Source organism: Salvia splendens, chromosome 15, assembly GCF_004379255.2.
Source record: "Salvia splendens isolate huo1 chromosome 15, SspV2, whole genome shotgun sequence".
Lineage (NCBI taxonomy): Eukaryota > Viridiplantae > Streptophyta > Magnoliopsida > Lamiales > Lamiaceae > Salvia > Salvia splendens.
This window is the reverse complement of record NC_056046.1, coordinates 13,536,790-13,558,682: the sequence shown is the minus strand read 5'-3', so window position 1 is coordinate 13,558,682 and position 21,893 is coordinate 13,536,790. Positions and strand designations below refer to the sequence as shown.

Sequence of the window (21,893 nt, the reverse complement as noted above, 5' to 3'; positions counted from 1 at the left end):
TGCAATACTTTATGCTATAATAAATGTATAATATATATATATATATATAGTAAATGTTGAAAATGCTGGACATGTAGCTTCGTCCTTCTTTTGTATATAAGAAGAATGAATATATCCCTTTGATATCTCTTGAGGGGATATTATAATTATGTTATTATCTTAAGGATAATATCATTATCATATAAATTACTCCATAATTTAGGAAAATTATGTTGGGAATAATTGAGTGAACAATTATTTAAAGCTCTCTATGACGATTAATCCAGAACAACGAAGAAGGAGCACAAACTATAGAGCGTAAGCGTACCTTGATTCATAATGAATTGAAAGGCGGAATTGCTTTGCAGCGGCTATAGGTCTTCCAGACGATCAAAGACGTTCTTTGCAATAGTCTGCCGAGAGAATACAGAATTATAAGCCCTTTTAGAGCATCTCCAATGGCCATAGGCTAGCCACAAACTCCTTCTGCCACATCATCAGCACTAAAAACTCCTTCTGCCACATCATCAGGACAAGCAACTAGACAAGCAATAGGCTAGCCACAATAAACAAATATATAAAAATAATAATTAATAATCACACAAAATACGGAATTAAATTTACGACACAGATACGAGAAAATTCAATAATAATAGTAAAATTAAAAAAAGTACATTAATTAAAAAATAATTACATTAATTAAAAAACCCTCTTCCACACACGAGCCCCCGCCCCCGCCTCACTCCTCGTGGCCGTGGCCGTCGCTTCCGCCGTTGTCGCCGCTATCCGGGACCCCAAATCTGCGGCATCTGGGCCCGCGTATAAGCCCCCCAACTGTGCCGAGGCGGCATCCAAATCGACCCGCATACTCTCGACCATTGAGTGAAGAAACCTCTTCTCCACGGGGTCAGTTGCCACCCTCCATTCTGTTAAGATCTTGTGCATCTGAGCCCGCGTTTGTTGATGCGCGAAGAAGGCGAGCTCGGTTGGTGACTTGCCAATAGGGGGATGCCGATTGGACCTCCTGGGACCCCTGGGCGACCCCCTTCGCTACCCGTTGTGCCCGTCTTTGACCAACAGGGCGAGTGCGGCGAGTAAACGATGGAGGGGACGGGAACTCCTGAACATCCTCGGGGGGGTCGTGGGAACCACCGCTGCTACCGCTGTAATCACCGGCATAGTTCAGTTGCTGCTTCTTCGGCAAGCCAGCATCGACACCTGCCCGAAACTTCTCGGAGTCCATCAACACCTCATAGCAGTTCCAGTAGGTGAACTCCTTATAAAGCCCGGGCACGGGGAAGGCTTTCTCCGCTATCCTCCTGCAGTCCTCGTCAGTTTGGCCACTAGTCTGCATGCGGAGGGCGTTGGTGTACAAGCTCGAAAATCGGGAGACCGCAGCCCTGATTCTGTCTCACCCCTTCCGGCACTCCTCCCCGTTGTGTGGCCTCCCCTCCGGGCAAAATGCCTTGTAGGCTGCTGATATTTTAGCCCACAAGTTGACGATCCTCTGATTGTTCGAATGGAGGGGATCATCGCAAACACTCACCCAAGCCTTGGACAGCGCGACGTTCTCCGCATCCGTCCACTTCCTCCGTGTCGGGCTGTCGTCATCAGCCGACTGCGACGACTCGTCGACCACCCTTTTGCCCTTCCCCTTGCCCTTCTTCTTCTTTGGTGCGCCCCGACCCCGCCCTACTCCCCCGTTTGAATGGGAGTGTCCGCACCCAGTGAACTGCGTCTCAGATGGGGTCTATGTGTGCGAAGAAGCAGTCAAAAAATCAAGACTGGGGCGATAGACATTGTCCCCCCCGGCGTCCCCTGCATCCCGGGCTACATCCCCGGCTGCCCACCCCGGCATTATCTGCATCCCGGGTTGCATCCCCGGTACCCCCTGCCCGCCCTGCATCCCCTGCCATCTCGGCATACTACCCCCGATTGCCATCCCGGGCATCATCTGCTGCCAAGGGTACATGTTGTAGTACCCGGCCATCGGACCCCATCCACCTCCCACGGGTGTCGTCGGAGTTTGAGACTCGCTCGTCACTGGAGTAGACACGTTGTTGTTCTCCATTTTGCTTTATTGCTCTTGTACAGAAATTAAGTGAGAGAGAAAACTCGTTAAAACAAGCGGTGCGAATGAAAATGACGTGTAAATCGCGTATATATAGTGTTTCGAAAAATTAAAAAAAAATTGAGCTGGCCGATCGCTCGCCGATCGGGAGCCTGCAATGGCGGCCAGCAGACCGGCAAGCGGATCAGCCAGCGCCCGAAAATCGGTGTCGGGTCGCCGATTTTTTCGCCCAAATGGCGCTCGCCGGTTCCAATGGTTCGGCGAACGAACCGGCCAGCGCCGGGAATCGGCTAGCCTGTCCGCTCGCCGCCATTGAAGATGCTCTTATTTTCTATTCGGTCCCTCATCAAATAGAAAATCTCATATGGTATCTATACTTATTTTCATAACGTATAAATACATTTTTAGGCCAAACTTAATTTTAATTAGATTATTTTAATTGAGCACTTGAAAAAATAGCTATACATATTAAATTAGTAGCGTGGAAGCCCAAATTTCTAACGAATTATACTCCATATAAATATACATAGAGTAGGGGAGGGAGCAACACTTTTAGTGCTTCACAGTGGTGACTTTTTTTTATCATTATTTTCTGTAGACTTGTTAGAGCATCCGCAACGGTGGCGACGGTCGCCACCGCCGTCCGCGCCGCTGGCAAGGTGAAGCACCGCCGCCGCCGCGCTCGCGCCAGCGAGCAGCTGACGTGGCGGCACGGGATTGGGCAACAGCTACCGGCCATACTGATGTGAATCAAATTATACATTTTTATTCCCCTAACTTTACATGATTTATATAGTTTGATGCTTGCAAAAGTATGTTTATGGTGTAGGAACGAAGCTCGGATGGTGAAAAGAATGAAGGAAGAAGAAGGAAGGCATGCATGCGGAGGTCAAATTCTTCGCTCGATCGGGCGATTCCAAGATTCAAAAACGCCCGGTCGGGCAATTGTCATTACGCATGAGGAGTACAGATTATTCGCCCGGTCGGGCGAATTTCTCTTTTATTTCTGCCCGGTCGGGCGTTTGGTGCTTTAACTGCATTTTGGCAGTTTTCTCTCGGGAGTTTTTGAGGAATTAAATAAGGAAAAGGACGATTCGGAGAGAGAGACGGTTTTGGACGAGAAAAATTACCAGAGAAAGAGGAGGAAGAAAGGAAAATTGGAGGTGCAAACATTCAACTTCCATCATCCCGGAGGAGATTTGCTACCATCTACACATCAATCTCATAAGTTTTATGATTCTTGTTTATTGGTTGTTGATGTGTAACTAAACTCTTACGTTGCTCCTAATGTGTGAAAGATGTGAATGACTTTTGGATTCTATGGATTAGTATTAATTTATGATCTTTTCTACGGTGCTTTTTACATTGAATTATAATTCCGGCCTGATTTATGATTCAATCTTGTCTTTTAGACAATGTCTCTTTAACTTGGTTAAAAGGTGAAAACGCAGATAAAGAGTTTGAGATTCATATTGTGTTCAACATATGAATCTTGGATAAGCTAATTTACATGTCGTTACAATAATCGTTGGATATTTACTATGCTTCTGTAGGAATGTTTAATTGATTTTGTAAATGAATCATGTACGTTGGAACTTAGAAGTTGGGTTAGAGCTTACTATGCGTCTGTAGGAGTGATAATCTGATGAGTACGAATTTAATCTTAGTGTTCAGCAAGGTTAAATTCAAGCATCTATGAACATGTTCAGTGTGAGTAGAATGAACGAGATTATTACAACTTTCATTAGATTAATCTTTAATCCATAGGTTAATTGGTCAATTAAGTTAATTCACATCTGGAGCATATTAGGAGCAATGTTCTCAATCTCTTGAGTTTCTCCATTTCCATACTTTAGTTTTTGAATTTAGTTTATTAATCTTGTCAATTCTTATTAAATAATCTACGCCTCCCTGTGGTTCGACACTCGAAGTACTACAGCTGACTCTGTACTCTTGCAGATAGATTGTAATATTAGAGCTATTTTATTAAACTTGTGTGTTTTTAATCCATTAATATAAAAGCTCGAAAATTACACATCACATACCCAATCGATGACCAAGGTGCCTCCGAAGGGCGATACGGGTGGACACCGGAGCCTAGGTCGACCGCCCCTTCCCAAACTCCGACTCCTCCTACTCGCGCCGGTGTCCGCACACCGTACACTCCGGCGGAGATGGATAAATTGTTCAAGGCGTACTTCGAAATCTCCGAAGATGCGGCGGTTGGCACGAACCAATCCGGCGATCACTTTTGATGGCGCGTCTTTCGCCGGTACAATGCAAACCGGCCGCCGGGAACGATCGAGCGCAACGAGAGTATGGTGCGCAACTGCATTGGCCGAGCCAACGAAGAAATTGGCAAGTTCAATGGCTATTTCCTCCAGGAGTCGCAGAATACCGGGAGCGGCCGGAGCGAGGTCGACATCATCACTGCCACGCTGAGCACCTACCAATCCTTGAACGGTAAGTCGTTCAAGTACCTCAACGTTTGGCAGGAAACGCGGTTCCACCCTAGGTATATGGGAGGCGTAACATCCTCCTCTAGCGGCTCCTCCAAACGGTCAAGGTCGGTATCCCTATCCGACTCCGGCTCCGAAGAAGTGGCTAGCCAACTCGCCGGAGCTAACTTGGGTAGCCCCGACGCCGGACCAAGCGGTTCCCAACGCCGACCGCAAGGAAGGAAGAAGGCGGCGGCCGACCGCCGGCGCTCCGCCACTCCATTGGCCCCCGCCCCCGAACCCGCACCCTATGTTCCACCTCCACCCCCGAACAACTCGTTGTGGGCCCTTTTGGCCCAACTCAATATGGCCGATAGGTCAACTATGACTCCCACGCAACTTCAAACACACGAGGACATGATATTGGATCTCAAAAAACAATTGGGGTTGGTGCCGCCGGATGCGTAGTCTTCCTCAGGTAATATTAGCCAATAATCATGTAATTTTTTATTTTTAGGAGTTTAATTATGTAATTTTTAATTTTTAGGATTTTAATTATGTAATTTTTAATTTTTAGGATTTTAATTATGTCTTTTTTATTTTATTTGTAATTTGTAATATTTATTGTGGTTTTTTAATGAATTTTAGTATTATGGAAATGTTTTTGTGTAATTGGATTTTAAATTAATTGTGCTCGTCCTTGCGGAAGATCACAGCTGTGGGTGTTGTGCTCTTGCCAGAGAGCAGGTAGAAAAAGTGGGGTCGGACTCACAACCGTGCCGCTGGCAAGAGCACGGTTGTGGATGCTCTTAGCATAAAAAACAATTCTGCATCAAACAGAACTAGAGTCCAAAACCGACAACCTCTTCAAACAGTTTGCAAGTAGGTATTTTCTGAAACCCTATATGTGCAGCAGATTAAATTAACTACTAGTAGTAGAAATGTAGAATGCATAAATATAAGTACTTCATACTAGCTATTTTACAGTAATCGATTGATAATTAGAAAAAATCTTCGGATAATTTGATCAAAGTTTAATCACGACGTTGCTTCGATAACACACAAAAAGAAATTAATTTGTACAGTAAGTAGATTGAAAAAACAATATGATCATGCTCATAGAGCGAGCCATTTGCGCAATTACACATTGAAATCAACAACTTTGTTCATTATTAATGTTGAATTATTTTTTTTAAAAAGAAATAGCACATCAACATTCAATCTTGGAAAGGAAGACTATATATGACATGACTACATATTTTTCAACCCCATATAATAGTTCATATAAGATTTTGCATATCTTAGAATAGTATATGATCATATATCCTATCAAAATGTGACACATCGTCGTACTCATTTTCTTTACATTTATGGGGAGGGGAGAATTCAAATTATAGAGCAATACAACTAGATTAACAAAAATAATGCCATTTTTTTTCTCATGTGCAGCAATTAGATACCGTGTCTTAATTACTATTGGCATCTCAATTACTAAATTAATTATTTTAATACTCTATCGGCCCCTAAACAATGTTCTCATAAAAACGGCCACGAGTTTTATCAAAGTGGTTGGTGTTACTGTTAATAATATACTCCAGTGGAGATAGTTATAGTGGCATACATGTCATACAAAGAATAAATAAGTTGATACTATATTACAATATACTGTATAGTGGTATAATATTATAAATAAAAATTAATTAATTTTTATGGACACTCTACAATGACATAAAATTACTAGGATTATCTATACCATGTATCTTTCTTTTAATTTGTAAATCTCAATAATAAATACACATGCCGGGGTAAAGTGAGACATATAGATGAACAGATGAATTATTCACCGAGCACGAAGATGAACACGGATCTTGTGACCGGGACGACTACACCGTTTGAAATTGCGACGGTGTGGTTAGGACATGGAATTCCTCCGAGATCTCCGGATCACGATCTCGTGTAGCAATGCGCCGCCGTGGGAGGGATGATGCTTTGCTTTGGTGGACAACATTGGGAATGAGGCCCACCACCTCTTTTTTATTTTTATTTTCTTTTATTATTGCTCATTTTTCTATTTCGTTCCTTTTCACCACTATTTATCGTTCGCCTTGTTTTCTCTCTTTTTTTTCAGTTTCGCATGAGAATATTGCAAAACTAAAAATTGAAAATTTCGTAATGTAGAAGACAGTATTTATCCAAACTAAAATGACAGCACATTTCCACAGCAGATTCCATGATAATAATGATGACGCTTATAACCACCACAATAATCACACATATGATACAACACTAGATTTCAATAATCTACTCAATAAAAGTCACGCTTCATTGAAATAAATGTGCGCACGTATAAACATACATACAATTTCCCTTCTTCCCTACAATTTTATCATTTATATTCTCACACAAGCAAAGCCAAACCCCCTTAACTATTACTCTTATTTTTTTGGTGTCATTTTCCCACCACCCTTCCCTTGTTTATGAATTCAATTCAACACACTTCTTTTCTACTCTCTCTCTCTCTAAAAGAATCCCTCAGTTTCAGAGCTCCTTTCTCCCTCCCCTCTCTCTCTCTCTTCCCAATTTCTCGATTGCCACACATTAGTGACATTTACACAATCCGAAGTCCTCACTTTCTAATGCTGCTGTGTGGTGCAGGAATCGTGGAATGGCTATAGCGAATTGGAGTTGGTGATGCTGAGATCACATCGATTGTGAGTAATTTTGCCGCGATGCGGGTGAAGGAGATGCACCCGCTGTGCTGCATAACGCTCGAGAGCGCCGGGATCGGGGACGGCTCGCCGGAGCCGACGCTCCTGAGGACTGGCTCCGCGATCGATTGCGGATCTGAGTCAAATGCCGGAGGATCTGACGTCGGCACCAGCACCAGCAGCGGCGTCGCCGGGATCCTCTACAAGTGGACCAACTACGGCAAAGGATGGCGATCTAGGTGGTTCACATTGAGAGACAACGGCGTCCTCTCCTACTCCAAGTCGCGCCGCCCCCAATCGCCCGACGTCGTCCTCATCGGCTCCGCCGCCGCCACCAGCAGAAAACGCGGCAAATCCGTGGGCATTGTCCATTTGAAGGTCGGTGCAAATGCGATGTGTGTGTGTGTGTGTGTGTGAGAGAGAGAGAGAGAGAGAGGAAATGTCGATGATGCGCGTTTGTGTTTGGGTATGGGGTAGATGAGAAATTGAAAGTGAGGGCTTGTCTTTTATTGCGTGTACAAAGAAAAAGGGTTTTCTACTAGAGGCAAAAAATTGAGCAGCGTGAATTAGCTAGGAATGTAAATCATGCTATATTTTGCGAAATTTTGCTTTCACGGCTAGCTACCAAAAAAAAGGCGTAATTAGCTTTGATATCTGAGCCGATTAGCATTTAAGTGATTTTCATGGTTTTTAATCTCCAAATTAACTGATTGTTCATCTAAAGTCGTTCACATCAGCAGGTGAGTTTTGTGAGAGTCATCAAAACAAGACACATAGTAGGCCTGGCTAGGTTTCTTTGATTTTTACTGTCTGGTCACATCAACATTTGGGATCCCCCCCTTTTTATATTTTTTTTTCTCTCTTTAATTACTTCCTCTCGCATAATTCCTTCATTTTCTATATCCAATTGCCGTCTCTTTACTCAATTTTACTAATTTTTTTTAATGAAAAGTGCTGTTCTGGAGAATGGGCATCTATTGTTTATGTTTTTTCGAACTACAGAATGGACAGAAGTACTTTTCGTTGGGTGATGGGTTTTTCGTTTTTGAAATTTGATTTTATGTTTTGAGCCAGCTTTCTTACTGCTACAGTGCATGAATGTTTTAGATCTGAATAGATTCAAGCTCAGGTCTATTAAAAAATGGAAAAAGAAAAAACAAAGAGTACATTTATTTGAATTCGTAGTATATTTACTGTTCTGGGAAGTCTCTGTTTCCTTGTACTAAGTTTTCACCATTTATATGCCTGCCCAAAATTCATTATATGTCTCCTTAGCAATCAAAGGGAACTGTTTTTTTGTTGTTGATTAATTTGTCAATCAATCGTAATGTGACTTTTTATTTGGCTATTTGGTGATATCTTCTTGCTTTTTACTACTATGCTTGTAGAGTAGTATTTCCGTAATTACAATTGCATTAAGGAATTTGGTGTGAAATTGTTTGTAGATCTCGTCATTTCGAGAGAGCAAGTCCGATGACAGGCGATTTTACATATTTACGGCTACAAAGACTCTTCATTTGCGGACAAATTCCAAGAAAGAAAGAGTGGCTTGGATAGAGGCTTTAAATTCCACAAGAAGCCTCTTTTCTCTGAGACCGCAGACTGGCAATACCCCTCTCTTAACTAGAGAACTGTCGGTATCAACTGAAAGGCTGAAGCTGCATTTGCTCGAGGAAGGTGTTGGTGAGGGGGTTGTCAAGGACTGTGAGCAGATTGTGCTATCTGAATTTTCTGGTGTACAAGGACAGTTTCAACTTCTTTGCCAGGAACGCTCCAATTTGCTCGATACATTGAGACAGCTGGAGGTGATGATTTCACTTGTTTATCTTCAATATCGCACATACTACATTTCTTTACTATTAGCACTAGAAATACATCATGTGTTAATAGTAATCTAAAGAATGATTATGATGTCCTGAGCTAAGCAGTTAAGTAGGAGTATGTTGTATCTTTTGCATGATTCATATCTCATTGAAAGGGTAGGATTGGAGAAATCCTAGCAATTAGGATAAAAAATACGACTACTACATTATCTTAGTAATATTAATTATGAAAAGTGAACAACCCCCCTTAAAGTGTAAACAGTAGTTAGACAGAAATTGCATTATACTCTTTCGTACCATAAGGAGCAACCACGTCAAGACTACAATTAGAAACTTACAGTTAGTAGAATTTGATGATTTAATGTGATAAGTACAGTTATATTTGGGTTTGGCGAATAATATAAGTATTGATCTTGATGGAAAGTTCTGATTGTCATTCATTGTCTTGCATGAACTAAATTTTTCTGTAGTCTTTTCGGGGAACGGTTATCAAGTTAATGTTCTTTGAGTGCTATCATTTATGTCTCAGATTTTCTTGGGGATAAAATTGTGATTAATAGATTCACATGCCTTGCAGTGAGATCAGGAAATAATTTCCCTTCTACAAGCAATTAATTTCACAATTACCAAAAAATCATTATAAGATGAGTTAATAACAACTACTGCTCCTATCTTATTTGATCTAACACATATTTCCCTCATCCGTGCGCAATTGAAGCAAAGAATATGGCAACTTGATACTCTTTTTCTGGGATGGTTTATGGGTTTATGGGTTTCACTTTTCAGAGCTTGGTATATTATAAGATAAACTTTTCAAATTTTTGTTTCCAGGCAGCAAATATTGAAGCTGAAGCCTCTGGGATTAATGATGGTGAATATCAATTGATGAAGCACGAATACAGAAATCTGGCACAGCGGAAGTATGGTGGTATAGATATTTCTTCGTCACTTTCTTCTCTCCCTTTTGTTAGAGACTATATCAAATTATGTATGTTATCTTATTTCAGTTACACCTTGGAACTCTTTTAGGTGTACTTTTTGTCTTTCTTCCAACATTAGATTATATAACAGAAAATAATTTGCAGTTTTAAAATATCTCTACCTTTGATAAGCACTAACCAAGATTTAATCAAGTTCAGCGACTAGAGAACATATAGATTTGTTCACTTGGAGAGTAATTAAACTGAGAAACAGTTGAATCTTTCTTTGGTGAAGCGATTAAACTAAGTGATATTGAACCTTTCTTTGGTGAAGCGATTAAACTAAGTGATGAACTTTCTGGTGTGAATGTTTATTTTTAAACTTGCATTGGAGGCATCCACATTTGTAAATGAATTTGGAAATTTTCCATCATGGGATGATAAAAGGTTTCTTAGTCCTAAATAATTTTGACGACGTACCCAAAATTCTTTAACTAGATGAGTTGCCAATTGAGAAAATCTCACAAATGTCCATGATCTGAATCCAAGTTTTGCATAATTATGCATTCCTTCTTCAATATTTATAGATCTATTTTCACACTTCATTATCACATATATCAAAGGATGTATCAGTTTTTCATTCTCAAGAAAATTGTTCCATATTATTCAATATGTATGATTCATTAGTAGTACGTTTATTGCCTGATTTACACAGAACTCAATACACATGTTAGACTGTCTAAGTTGGAAAGCTGTACAATATTCTCTGACATGAAGTTGTTCTTGGTTACAGAGTGGAGCACTACTGAATCTTCAGATGATGTCGAAAAGCAAGACCTTGATGAAGCATCGGATGAGGAGGAGGTTCACTTCTTTGACACAAATGAATATTTTTCTGAGCATACATCGGGTTCTGGGTCAAAAGATATAGATCAGATGGATGGTGGCATGAGTTTGGGACATCAAACTGATAGTGTGTGCAAGGCAGATGGAACGGAGAATGTAACTGATCCTAGATACCCAAGAGTTGAGAGAAGAAAGAAGTTACCGGATCCGGCTGAGAAGGAGAAAGGTGTTAGTCTATGGTCTATGATTAAGGATAACATAGGAAAAGATTTGACACGGGTTTGCCTCCCTGTATATTTTAACGAACCAATATCGTCACTGCAAAAATGTTTTGAAGATCTGGAGTACTCTCATCTTTTGGATCAGGCGTATGAACATGGGAAAGCGGTATGGTCCATTTTCTTCAATGCATTAACTTCATAAGATGCATATTCAATTATTGACTTAATATCTACTGCCCTGATGCCTCTCTTACTATTTCAGTTAACAACTGCTCCTTACTATGATCTGAACTTGCCTCTTTGACCTCATAATTTATTCACAAACTACAATTTGTGTTTGTCAGTTGGCAGTAAGTTATCCAATAAGATTCTTTAGCTGCTGCTTATTATTTTGTTACTGTATGGGTTGGAAAATGTTTTCAGTTTATAGTATAAGATTCTTCTTTTAGAAATTCTACAGTCTTTGTTTACAGCTTTTCAACCATGTTTCTCCACAATATTTTCTGTGATAATTAATATATTAGTCAAATTTATTGAAAAAAAAACATTCTCTAGCCCTTGCTTTTGAAGTTTTTCCTTGTGAACCTCATGCATGGATTGCACTTGAAAGGTTTCAGTCATGTTTCCCATGAAATAAACGCTGAAATACTGTTTGAGTTAACCTACAAATTTCAATTACACCTGATAAATTAATGAAATATGGCATTACAATTCCAGGGAAATAGTCTTATGAGGATTTTGAATGTTGCTGCATTTGCTGTATCGGGATATGCTTCATCAGAAGGCCGTAATTGCAAACCCTTTAACCCTCTACTTGGTGAAACTTATGAAGCTGATTATCCAGAAAAAGGAATCCGCTTCTTCTCTGAAAAGGTGATACCTAATGACTTTACTTTTATTTAATATCACTACATTATATGCTCGTATATTAGGATGATTCTGTCAAATCTGCATTAGCTCTCCCTAACATATCACCAAGCAATAAGGAAGTTATTTTAGGTAGTTGGTCATGTGTTAATGGCTGCGCTCCCTCTTACATTTTCTTGTAGCTAGCTTTTGTGCTGTAAAGCTAGACTTAGTTTTTTCTTTCTGCCATTTCTTGAGATGAAGGTCATTCCCTTAAATTCTTTGTTTGATGCTGACCAACTTGTGATATATATAGGTCAGTCACCACCCTACTGTCATTGCTTGTCATTGTGAGGGCAAAGGTTGGAGATTCTGGTGTGACACAAACCTTAAATCAAAATTTTGGGGAAGATCTATTCAAGTTGATCCTGTTGGAACTCTTCATTTAGAGTTTGATGATGGGGAGACTTTCCAATGGAGCAAGGTGCATAATATGCATCTTTAACCATTGACGGATTTTATTTTTTCTTTCCTTCTTCCCCCTTAATAGTTAATGGAACACTTCCTTTTAATGGTTTCTACTTTCAGGTCACAACCAGCATCTACAATCTGATTCTCGGAAACATCTACTGTGACCACCATGGAACGATGCATATCCAAGGTAACCGCCAATATTCATGCAAACTCAAGTTCAAGGAGCAGTCTATTCTTGAGCGCAATCCTCACCAGGTAAATCTCGCAGCATCTCTTACGTTCATGAAGCTAATATAAGTAGTACATGTGTGCACTACTTCTTGGAAACAGTTATTTTATTCTTTGACCAAATAATATAAAGATATGTACTAACTCGACAGGTTAATGGTTTTGTTGAAGATTCCACGGGGAAAAAAGTGGCTCAATTATTTGGAAAGTGGGATGATAGCATGTATTTTGTAAATGGTGAAGGAACTGACAATGCAAAAGACAGGTCTGAGGCATCTTTATTGTGGAAAAGAAATAAGCCTCCCTCAAACCTTACTCGCTATAACCTAACTTCTTTCGCTATTACACTGAACGAACTGACTCCGGGACTGAAGGTATAGATGATGTATTGGATAGCTCCTTTTTCATTCTTCCTCACGCTTATGCACACTAGTTCTCTTATATAGCTCTATCTGATTCCAAGTATTTCATGACGGATGAAGGAGAAGCTCCCTGCCACAGATTCAAGACTAAGACCAGACCAACGACATCTGGAAAATGGAGAATTTGACAAGGCAAATGAGGAAAAGCTCCGTCTGGAAACACGACAAAGAATGGTATATGAGCTTCTTCTTTTTATAAATGATTTAATCAGTTTTGTGGGTCAAGAGGGCTGTTATCTTGGGGAAGGCTGCGATAGGGGATCTAGATAAACGATTGCAGTAATTGTATGCTTTAGTACTGCTCTGGTTCAGTGGTTGGAATATGGACAGCGGGTTCATATTGTAAGAAGCACTTCTCATTGTCCTTATTCAATTGATACATAACCTGCGCTATCTGAGCTGCGAAAATAATAGATTTGCTTGTGCAAATGATATGATAATCTGTTGCCAACCAATATAGGTATAGTTACTTAATAATCCAAGCCTTCCATGTATTTAAACTCTTTGCTCTTGTTAAAATGGACAATTTCTTATCTTGTGTGTTCAGTTGATCTTAATGAATCGACAAATTAATTTGTCTGGATATAGTCAAGAAATTTTATAGAAATGTTTTGCTGCGCTTGGCACTAACCAGATGGTTCTTCTACTGGTGACAGTCAAGGAAATTGCAAGAACATGGTTGGAAACCAAGATGGTTCGAAAGAGATGGAGAAGGACCTTTCCGTTACATTGGCGGATACTGGGAAACACGAGAACAGGGGACATGGAATGGATGCCCAGATGTTTTCGGCGAGATAACCGAAGACCTCATGAATTCCTTGGAGCCTTTATAACCTCAAAACAGGTATGTTGTTACCATTGTTGGAATTAGAGTTGATTAAAGCAAAAGAAGTATTTCTGGTGATTTACTTTTATTATCCTGATTATGCATGTTTCCAGTTGAATATTGGACAGAGACAAAGCTTGGTAGCAGCATACTCATTGATCAAATGGAAACTTCCTATAAAATCTTTCTCCAAGTCGGCTGGCTAATGATAGTGAAGGCAAAGGCAGTACCTTATAATGTGACATTATTCAACTCACAAGATTTTGTATGCATATCTACCATTTTACTGCCACGGGCAAGACAGCTATTTGTTATTTTTACTCTTAATAAACCTAACATTCAGATTTATACATATATATAATGTACAATAATTCACAAACCATTCATCACTTAAATTATTTTGCTTTTATCAAATAGCCAAGTATTTTGTACTATCAACTCGAAAGAATATAAAAAGTGTGTTATGAAATAAAAAGGTAAAGTGTTCCATAATGTTACTGAGAAATAAAAACATGGTAACGGCGATACCTGATCAGTTCATCCCTGTTCGTCCTTATAACTTGAATAACGAGTCAAACTTCGATATTAGCAAGAAATGTTTGTTTTCAGATATTCTATTGAATTCATGGGCTATCCATATTCCAGACTTCTGCCTATACACGAAATACTAAAGTGTTGCTACTATTTGAACAATATACTTCAAACCATCAAGAAATATCATAAAAGTACTCAAACAATTCTACAAAGAATGCACAAAAGAGACAAACTCAGCCTTAATCAGTCATCACTCAGAAGAAGCGAGAGCAGACTGCAACACATCTTCGAGATACTTCTCAGCAGCTGCGTACTGCCTCTTCTTATCCTCAATTGCCAATGCAGCCAGGGTCTTGTCCTGGATGAAATCGGATTTCCCAAAATCAATCTATAATAGCTAAAATTATGCAGGGAGGAAACTATAACTAGAGGGAAAAGGAAACTACAGGAGGCAAGTCTTGGTAACTTCTCAATGTCTCAAGGATTGGTTTTGTTTTCTTCTCCAAATCCTTCCTGTGCTCGGCCATTTCTACCAACACGCCATGACTAATATCTGGGCTATAGCCCACACGATTGAGCATTGCCTGGGAAAATTATGTTAAGACTTGGAACTGAAGTTCACAATTCTCGTTCTTTTCACGAGCTTGGTATATATACATATCTTCAGAACACATGACACTGATAAGAACAACATCGAAAGATTCAAACCCATTTGAAAGAGACCTAACATTACCATACCTTGTAATTAGAATACTGTTGCAAATACTGTCTCTCTTTTGATTCCATTATAGCCAAGTTCGTCTTCCAGTGTTCCATTTGAGCTTCACAAGGAGGTATGTCATCTTCTAATTGTGTGAGTGTTCTGAAATGAAATGGTATATTCAGAAAAAGGAGAAACAAGGTTTGACATGCAAATCAGGAAAAAAAGAACTTGCAGATCCACCTTTTCAGGTATGTCAATCGTGCAATTGCCTTCCTAGTATAGTCAAGAAGTTCTTTGGACTCCTGTTGAACTTTAGCTCTCTTGTCTTCTACTGCTGTTTTTCTCAGAGATTGATCTGCCATTGCTACAAGAAAACTAAAGCATTTTTCCTTGTAAGTTGGTAGCTCCTTATAATATTCTGAGTATAACCTTAAGGTTGAATACCCACCTACTTAATTCAGTATCCCTAATATTCAACAGATTAGCTACACTGGCAAGAACTTGGGAACATGATACCACATTTGACGGTAAACTCTCTTGCACCAGTCCAACATGCTCTAGTATCTCTCTTATCCTAGCAGCTGCAGTAATATAAAGTGAACAAGACACAACACAAAAACAATGAGGTTCATACAACAAACATAATGACGTTAACAGCTGGTTATTATTTTCACATTGAAAAACGAGTTGCGGATGTGGGAATCCATATGCATTAGTAACACACAAACAAGCCAAGGCAAGTAGCAGACAGAAATAAAAGTTAGACCACCTTGTGAACGATATTCTGCAGCTTTCTGATGAAAATCATTTGCCACAATGGTGGCAGCCTGAGTCTTGGCCTGGGAGAGGGTGGCAATACTGTGCAAGTGAGCAATGCTTCGAGGAGTGTACTCGAAATCAGGTACGTCTTTTCCAACTGCGTCGAATTGAGAAACGAGCCATGCTTTCACTTCTGCAATCCGATTAGCATCAAATCCAGTGTTGCCACTGCTTTTCGATGATGCCACTGAGAGAGAAGGAGAAGGAGGATCAGATCCTGCACCAATTTCACTCATCTTCGTGGTCTTCCCTCGCTCTAAATTTGATCTACAGTCCGAACCTACATCCACAAAGCCAAAACAATTAAAGAATAGAAAAAGAAAATCCAGTAGATCAATAATCACAATTCTGTGTTAAAATTTTAGCTCGAGACAATGTTGGATTGGGGGAAAGCATAAATTCAAACCCTAGCTTTACTTTGAATCCAAAATTGAAAATAAATAAAAGATGTAGGGAGGTTACTTGGCTAAATTCCACGAATGTACGTCATGGGAGATGATATCCGCCATTTGTACCCGGGAAAAAAACATTTCCAGTGATGGGAAAGACGCGTGAGGCTCTCGCGTCTTTGATGAACCAAACACGCGATAGTCTCTTGCGTGTATACAAAACACGCATCAAGCTCATGCGTGTTTGAAAACACCCGATCGGGTGAATTTCCAGATTCAAAACACCCGGCTGGGTGAAATATTTAAGACAGGAGGAGTCCAGGGAGAAAACCCGGTCGGGTGATTTTAACTTTCAAATCACCCGGCCGGGTGAAATTCGTGTTTCAAAACACGCAATTCTTTTTGTTCATTGAATCTACAATGATGGGAGCATTGTGTAATAATTGGATAATTGATCATATTGCTTTATTTTAAACTGCTATCGGTGTTAATAGATAAGTCATGTAGTTTATGGATAGTGTACTAGCCAAAGCTCTTTTCTGGTCTCAAATTGGCTTTGTAGTCGATGTGGTGTCTGGACTTCACAATTTTGCTGTATGGACTGTCGCTTGATGGATTAGTAGAGATGATAAGCGTAATTGTCCACTTTATGGGAGAGAATAAATAAACTTATTGTAATTTTACATTATTCGTTTTTTTGTTGTTGCAGCAATTGGGTTCAAGTTCAATGTGGAAACAGTGCAGTATAACAACATAAAGTTTCAAGTTTGGGATGTAGGTAAATTTCGTGCACTATTTGATTATGTTAATCTCTTTATCATGATAAAATTTTTGTTATTATACATACTTGAAACACGAATTTCACCCGGCCGGGTGATTTAAAAGTTAAAATCACCCGACCGGGTGTTCTCCCTGGACTCCTCCTGTCTTAAATATTTCACCCGGCCGGGTGTTTTGAAACTGGAAATTCACCCGATCAGGTGTTTTCAAACACACATGAGCTTGATGCGTGTTTTGTATACACGCAAGAGACTATCGCGTGTTTGGTTTATCAAAGACGCGAGAGCCTCACGCGTCTTTCCCATCACTGGAAATGTTTTTTTTTTCCGGGTACAAATGGCGGATATCATCTCCCATGACTGTACATTCGTGGAATTTAACCGAGGTTACTTACATAATTTGCACTTAATTTGTTTAAATTTGAATTGGGGGAAATCATGAATCTTTACTTTGAATTCAAAATTGAATAAATAAAAGATGTAGGGAGGTTACTTACATGAGGGAAAGAAAAGACTTGTCAAAGTCGCCGAAATCCGACGACGGTGGCGGCAGAAACGGCCGGACAGACACAACGCAGGAAAAAAAGACTGCCCTATGTGTGTTTGTGCCGCGGGAGAGAGGCCGGAATACCGAGAGAGTGACGAGTGATGGTCGTCGAAGTCGCGGTGGTCTCCAACTCGCCGGGCGAAGAGAGATGCGTGTGTTTGATACGGTGGTTGTGTGTGTAAGTAGGTGTGATCACACACACTATCAATTCCCATTTCGAAATTCTTTTTCTGTTTCTTAATTCACTTTTTTTTCTGAACATTAGTACTACTATCCAACAACTAATTCCTAGTATATTTTATTAGTAAGTTGATTACTATTTAAATTCTCGACTTCCATCACATTTTGTATTCTTCGGATTGTTACAATTTACATGATAAAAATTCGATTTATATAGTACTTGAAACTTGATTTACATGAATCTAGAGAATAAACTAAAATATAGTACATAAATTAAATTATTTTTAGCGGGTTATTTGAAGTCAATCCAACTCGAATCCAGCACGAAATTATTAGGATTCTTATCGAATTAAGCCTATAAGGTCACGAACTCATGATCCAAACTTGTTAACTTTGCACGGTTTGTGTCGAATTTTCGTATTGTGTCTAAAATTGGTGTCTTAATTAGATAGCAGTATATATCTATATAAAATACATTTTTTAATTTTAAAAAGTAATTTGTTTCTTAGATTTCCTAAACAGTTAAATGAACTGCAAAAATAAATGCATCTAGATTATTTTAAAGTGCTGAATTGAAGATTAATTAAAATAATGATTTCATAATTTATTGATGATTGAATGTGAACGAACACTAATACTAGATTTAGAAAAAAAAACAGAAAGCAAAAAAAAGTCACCAATAGAACTTAATAGAATATATGAATTACGCCGCAAACAAGGTGATGAACCGTTTGATAAGTCATGGATGGTAGAATGACACCACAAACAGTGCGATTAACCATTTGATAAGTCAATAAACTGAATTCCGAGCACCATACTCAAAGAAGAGTTAAAAGCCACATTTTATTGATAATAAACTCTAATTTTTGCTCATAATGGTGTGACATTTAAATGCAAGTAAAAGTATAACTTTAGAAAAAAAAAGAAAAAAAAACTAGAAAGAAATAAAATCATGTTTTACTAAAAAATTTAGTTAATACCTAATTAAATAAATCCTAAATTTTGTCGCTATTCATCATCCACAATTTTAGAGCACCTAGTCATTATGACTAAGTCCAAATTATCTTCAATCTTCGGTCTCCTCTCTTGCCATTAAAGTATACTTTTATATCTTTAGTATAGTCTACTAAATTCAAAGCTTCTTGTGGTCATGGTTGTGGTTGTGGTTGTGGTTGGGGTATCTGTGTTTGTATAAGGTTAGACTAACAGTTGTTTCTTTGTCTTCGCTGTCTTATAAGTTTGGTGTGCGTAGTGCTCCAAGTGGCTTTTGTTTTGTTTTCTTTGTTTTGTAACTCTCTGCTTAACTCACGCTAGGGGATTGAGCATTTTGGTGCATCTATACACATATCGGGAAAAAAAATCGATTTATTGGATGCTTCAGTTGATTATGGATATATGGGTTGCAAATCGTGCTTGTGCATGATTCTCTATTCCTGTAATAAAGCTGCAAAATTATGATTGCAAATTTCTGTGAATGAAAAATGTTGGTTTATGGGGATTACAAAAAATACAACCGGACGTAATACAACCCAAAAGAAAGAATACAAAAGGAGAAACTGAACTTAAAATTACAATGGAAAATCGAAACAACTAAACCGTGAATTAGCCGAGTCGAGGAGGCCTCTTCCCGCAAGACGAGATACGCCCCGGTAGTGCTCTCGGTTTGGCGTGTCGTCCCCAAAGGTAAAACGGCTACTTCTCTGGTGAAGCAGCACCACTATCAGCAGAGCTCCAGCGAACTGGATGGAGGAGAGGGTAGAGCTTCGACAGAAAGACAATGCAGAGAGAGGGAGAGAGCTTATGAATGCAGAGAATGCTTGTTTTTTGTGTCTAATGCAGTGGTATGGCTAGCCTATTTATAGGCCAAGCCAACATGCAGGGTCAACCAAGCCATTGAAGGCTCATCATGGCAAATTCGTAACCGTCGTCGGTTACAGGCGTGTGGCAGGAGTGTGCCTTTCGCGTGTGGAGCATGTGGATTTCTTATGTGGCAGCTGACCAGCAGTCGTGTAGGTTCTTGTTCATGCTTTAAAATTTCAATGAATTGCTAATTAAATGAACATTAGAGTAAACACCTCTTACAAGGCAAGAGTCCCATGGTTGCATCACACCAGTGTTTGGTCGCACAAAATACTTTTTTGGAGACGTAGTTTTTACCTACAAATTAAAACCAAGTATTGGACATTAATTAATTAATATCTTGATCAAATGCATACATGGTTAATACTAATATGCATCGATACTCACCTTAAATGCAATATCGTGCTCCGTGTTTTTTGTAACTTTAAGGTCGCAATAACTATGTTTCTCCGGTTCAACTAAATCAATAAAAAATTAAATGACAAATCACTATGTTTTTCTATACGGAGTCGAGAATACTTTTCGCTATAATATGAATTTTATACGTCGGACATTTTACCAGAAACCATGGAGAAAGGGGTTGATTAGTCAGTTCCAACACAATCAATATGGAGTATATATATAGGAATGCGATACAACAAGAATTACACAAACACGTAAAATGCATGACACAAGGTCATGAATTTTATACTTTTGTACATGTATTTTCATTTCTCACGAGAAATCCATTTTCTCATTTTAATTTTATTCTCCCTATGGCTATATATATACTCCATAAATTTTATTGAACAATGTAAGAAGCTCGTGGTGAAATATATGACATAATTAAACAAAAACCTTATGATATTGATAGTAATTAAAATGCAAAGGCAAGTAAAATACTTTGAAATTTGAGTTCTTCTGGTTGTATAGAGATGAATGGGCGAGCAGCAATTGTCATGGTAGCAGAAAATGCAATTCCAAATTCTAGCTATGAATCAAAATCTTATATGCATCAATTATCTATCTTTTGATTAACACTCGTGAAATGGAAGATGAGAACCTTCGAAATAAATGAAAACTAATTTTGGAAAATAGATTTAGGCATGCGGAAAATGAGGATCGCAAAGAGAATGAGTATAAGAAATTGGAAAAGAGTAGTACATCATAAATTTCATTTAATCGAATGGTGAAAAATAATTGCGTCCCTCCCAATTCATTTTTCCGGTAAGGTGTTTAGAGCATCCGCAATGGCGGACTTCCCGCCGGACGTAGGACCAGTGTACCGGATGTCTGCGCTGGACGTCCGCCATTAGGTCGGGAGAGGCGGACGCGGACGTCCGCCGCGGATGTGAGGTATCCGCTGCCTTCTGGCGACGTCCGCCATTGCGGTGCCACGACGGACGTCCCGATTTTTTTTTAACTATATATATACGGCTTGTTGAACTTCATTTCATTCGCACCACTTGTTTTAACGAGTTTTTCTCTCTCTTACCTTTCTATCGGTATATCCAAAGTGGCTAGTGGTAGTGGTAGTGGTGCGGGTGGTAGTGGTGGGGATGCAGATGACATCGCCGGCGAATTAACGAAGAGGTGCGGGCCTATACGTCACGGGAGATAAATCGCCTGATACAAGCTGCCTTCAGCAGCAGCAGTAGCCGGCGGTACCTCGCCCCATCCATCGTCAAGCTATAGTACCCCGGGACCACATCGCTGCACACCGTCGGTTGTATGAGGACTACTTCGCTCCGAAGTCGCAGTTTGGGATAACATATTCCGGCGACGTTTTAGGATGCATCGTCCGCCATTTATGAGTATCGTGAGCGCTTTAGAGCGTCGATACAAGTATTTCAGGTTCAGGGAGGATGCGGTTGGTAAACCAGGTCACACGCCAGTGCACTGCCGCAATCAGACAGCTGGCATACGAAGGCACGGCCGACATGTTCGACGTGTACCTCCACATCGGCGAATCGACTGTCCGCGATTGTCTGAAGTATTTTTGTTAGGGCGTTAGGGAGATATTCGGGAATAGGTATCTTCGGAAGCCTACCCCCGAAGACTGTCAGGCTCTGATGGATATGCACGGGAGTCAGCACGGGTTTCTGGGAATGTTAGGCAACATAGATTGTATGCATTGGGAGTGGAAGAACTGCCCCGCCGCCTGGAAAAGGGTGTACACTACCAGCTTCAAAGGGAAGAATCCCACGATGATCCTCGAAGCCGTAGCTGACTACCAACTATGGATTTGACACGCGTATTTTGGAGTAGCCGGGTCGAACAACGACATCAACGTCATCCAGT

The 21,893-nt window shown here is 39.8% G+C and overlaps 2 protein-coding genes across 8 annotated transcripts; one reads left to right on the top strand and one right to left on the bottom strand.

Moving 5' to 3' along the window:
- The first annotated feature begins 6,872 nt into the window (after positions 1 to 6,872).
- LOC121768212 (oxysterol-binding protein-related protein 2A-like) lies at positions 6,873 to 14,197 on the top strand. 6 transcript variants are annotated; one of them, XM_042164629.1, is made up of 11 exons: positions 6,877 to 7,574; positions 8,642 to 9,001; positions 9,851 to 9,947; positions 10,733 to 11,172; positions 11,724 to 11,879; positions 12,169 to 12,336; positions 12,441 to 12,581; positions 12,707 to 12,928; positions 13,037 to 13,150; positions 13,633 to 13,820; positions 13,916 to 14,197. In XM_042164629.1, exons 1-10 carry the CDS (start codon positions 7,218 to 7,220, stop codon positions 13,807 to 13,809), a joined length of 2,232 nt encoding a protein of 743 aa, XP_042020563.1. In that variant the 5' UTR covers positions 6,877 to 7,217; the 3' UTR covers positions 13,810 to 13,820; positions 13,916 to 14,197. The 6 variants fall into 6 exon arrangements, with proteins under 6 accessions (XP_042020568.1, XP_042020564.1, XP_042020565.1 ...); XM_042164632.1 differs by lacking the exon at positions 6,877 to 7,574 and adding an exon at positions 8,038 to 8,209; XM_042164633.1 differs by lacking the exon at positions 6,877 to 7,574 and adding an exon at positions 8,069 to 8,223.
- Positions 14,198 to 14,362: 165 nt separating this feature from the next.
- On the bottom strand, positions 14,363 to 17,696 carry LOC121768213 (AUGMIN subunit 1-like). Of its 2 annotated transcripts, XM_042164635.1 has the most exons (7): positions 17,524 to 17,696; positions 15,809 to 16,138; positions 15,488 to 15,620; positions 15,280 to 15,414; positions 15,075 to 15,198; positions 14,783 to 14,920; positions 14,363 to 14,694 (listed from the first exon to the last, which is right to left on the bottom strand). In XM_042164635.1, the coding sequence occupies exons 2-7, from the start codon at positions 16,092 to 16,094 to the stop codon at positions 14,587 to 14,589; spliced, it is 924 nt and encodes a 307-aa protein (XP_042020569.1). In that variant the 5' UTR covers positions 16,095 to 16,138; positions 17,524 to 17,696; the 3' UTR covers positions 14,363 to 14,586. The 2 variants fall into 2 exon arrangements, with proteins under 2 accessions (XP_042020569.1, XP_042020570.1); XM_042164636.1 differs by lacking the exons at positions 14,363 to 14,694; positions 17,524 to 17,696 and having other exon boundaries at positions 14,786 to 14,997; positions 15,809 to 16,275.
- Between the last annotated feature and the right edge of the window lie 4,197 nt (positions 17,697 to 21,893).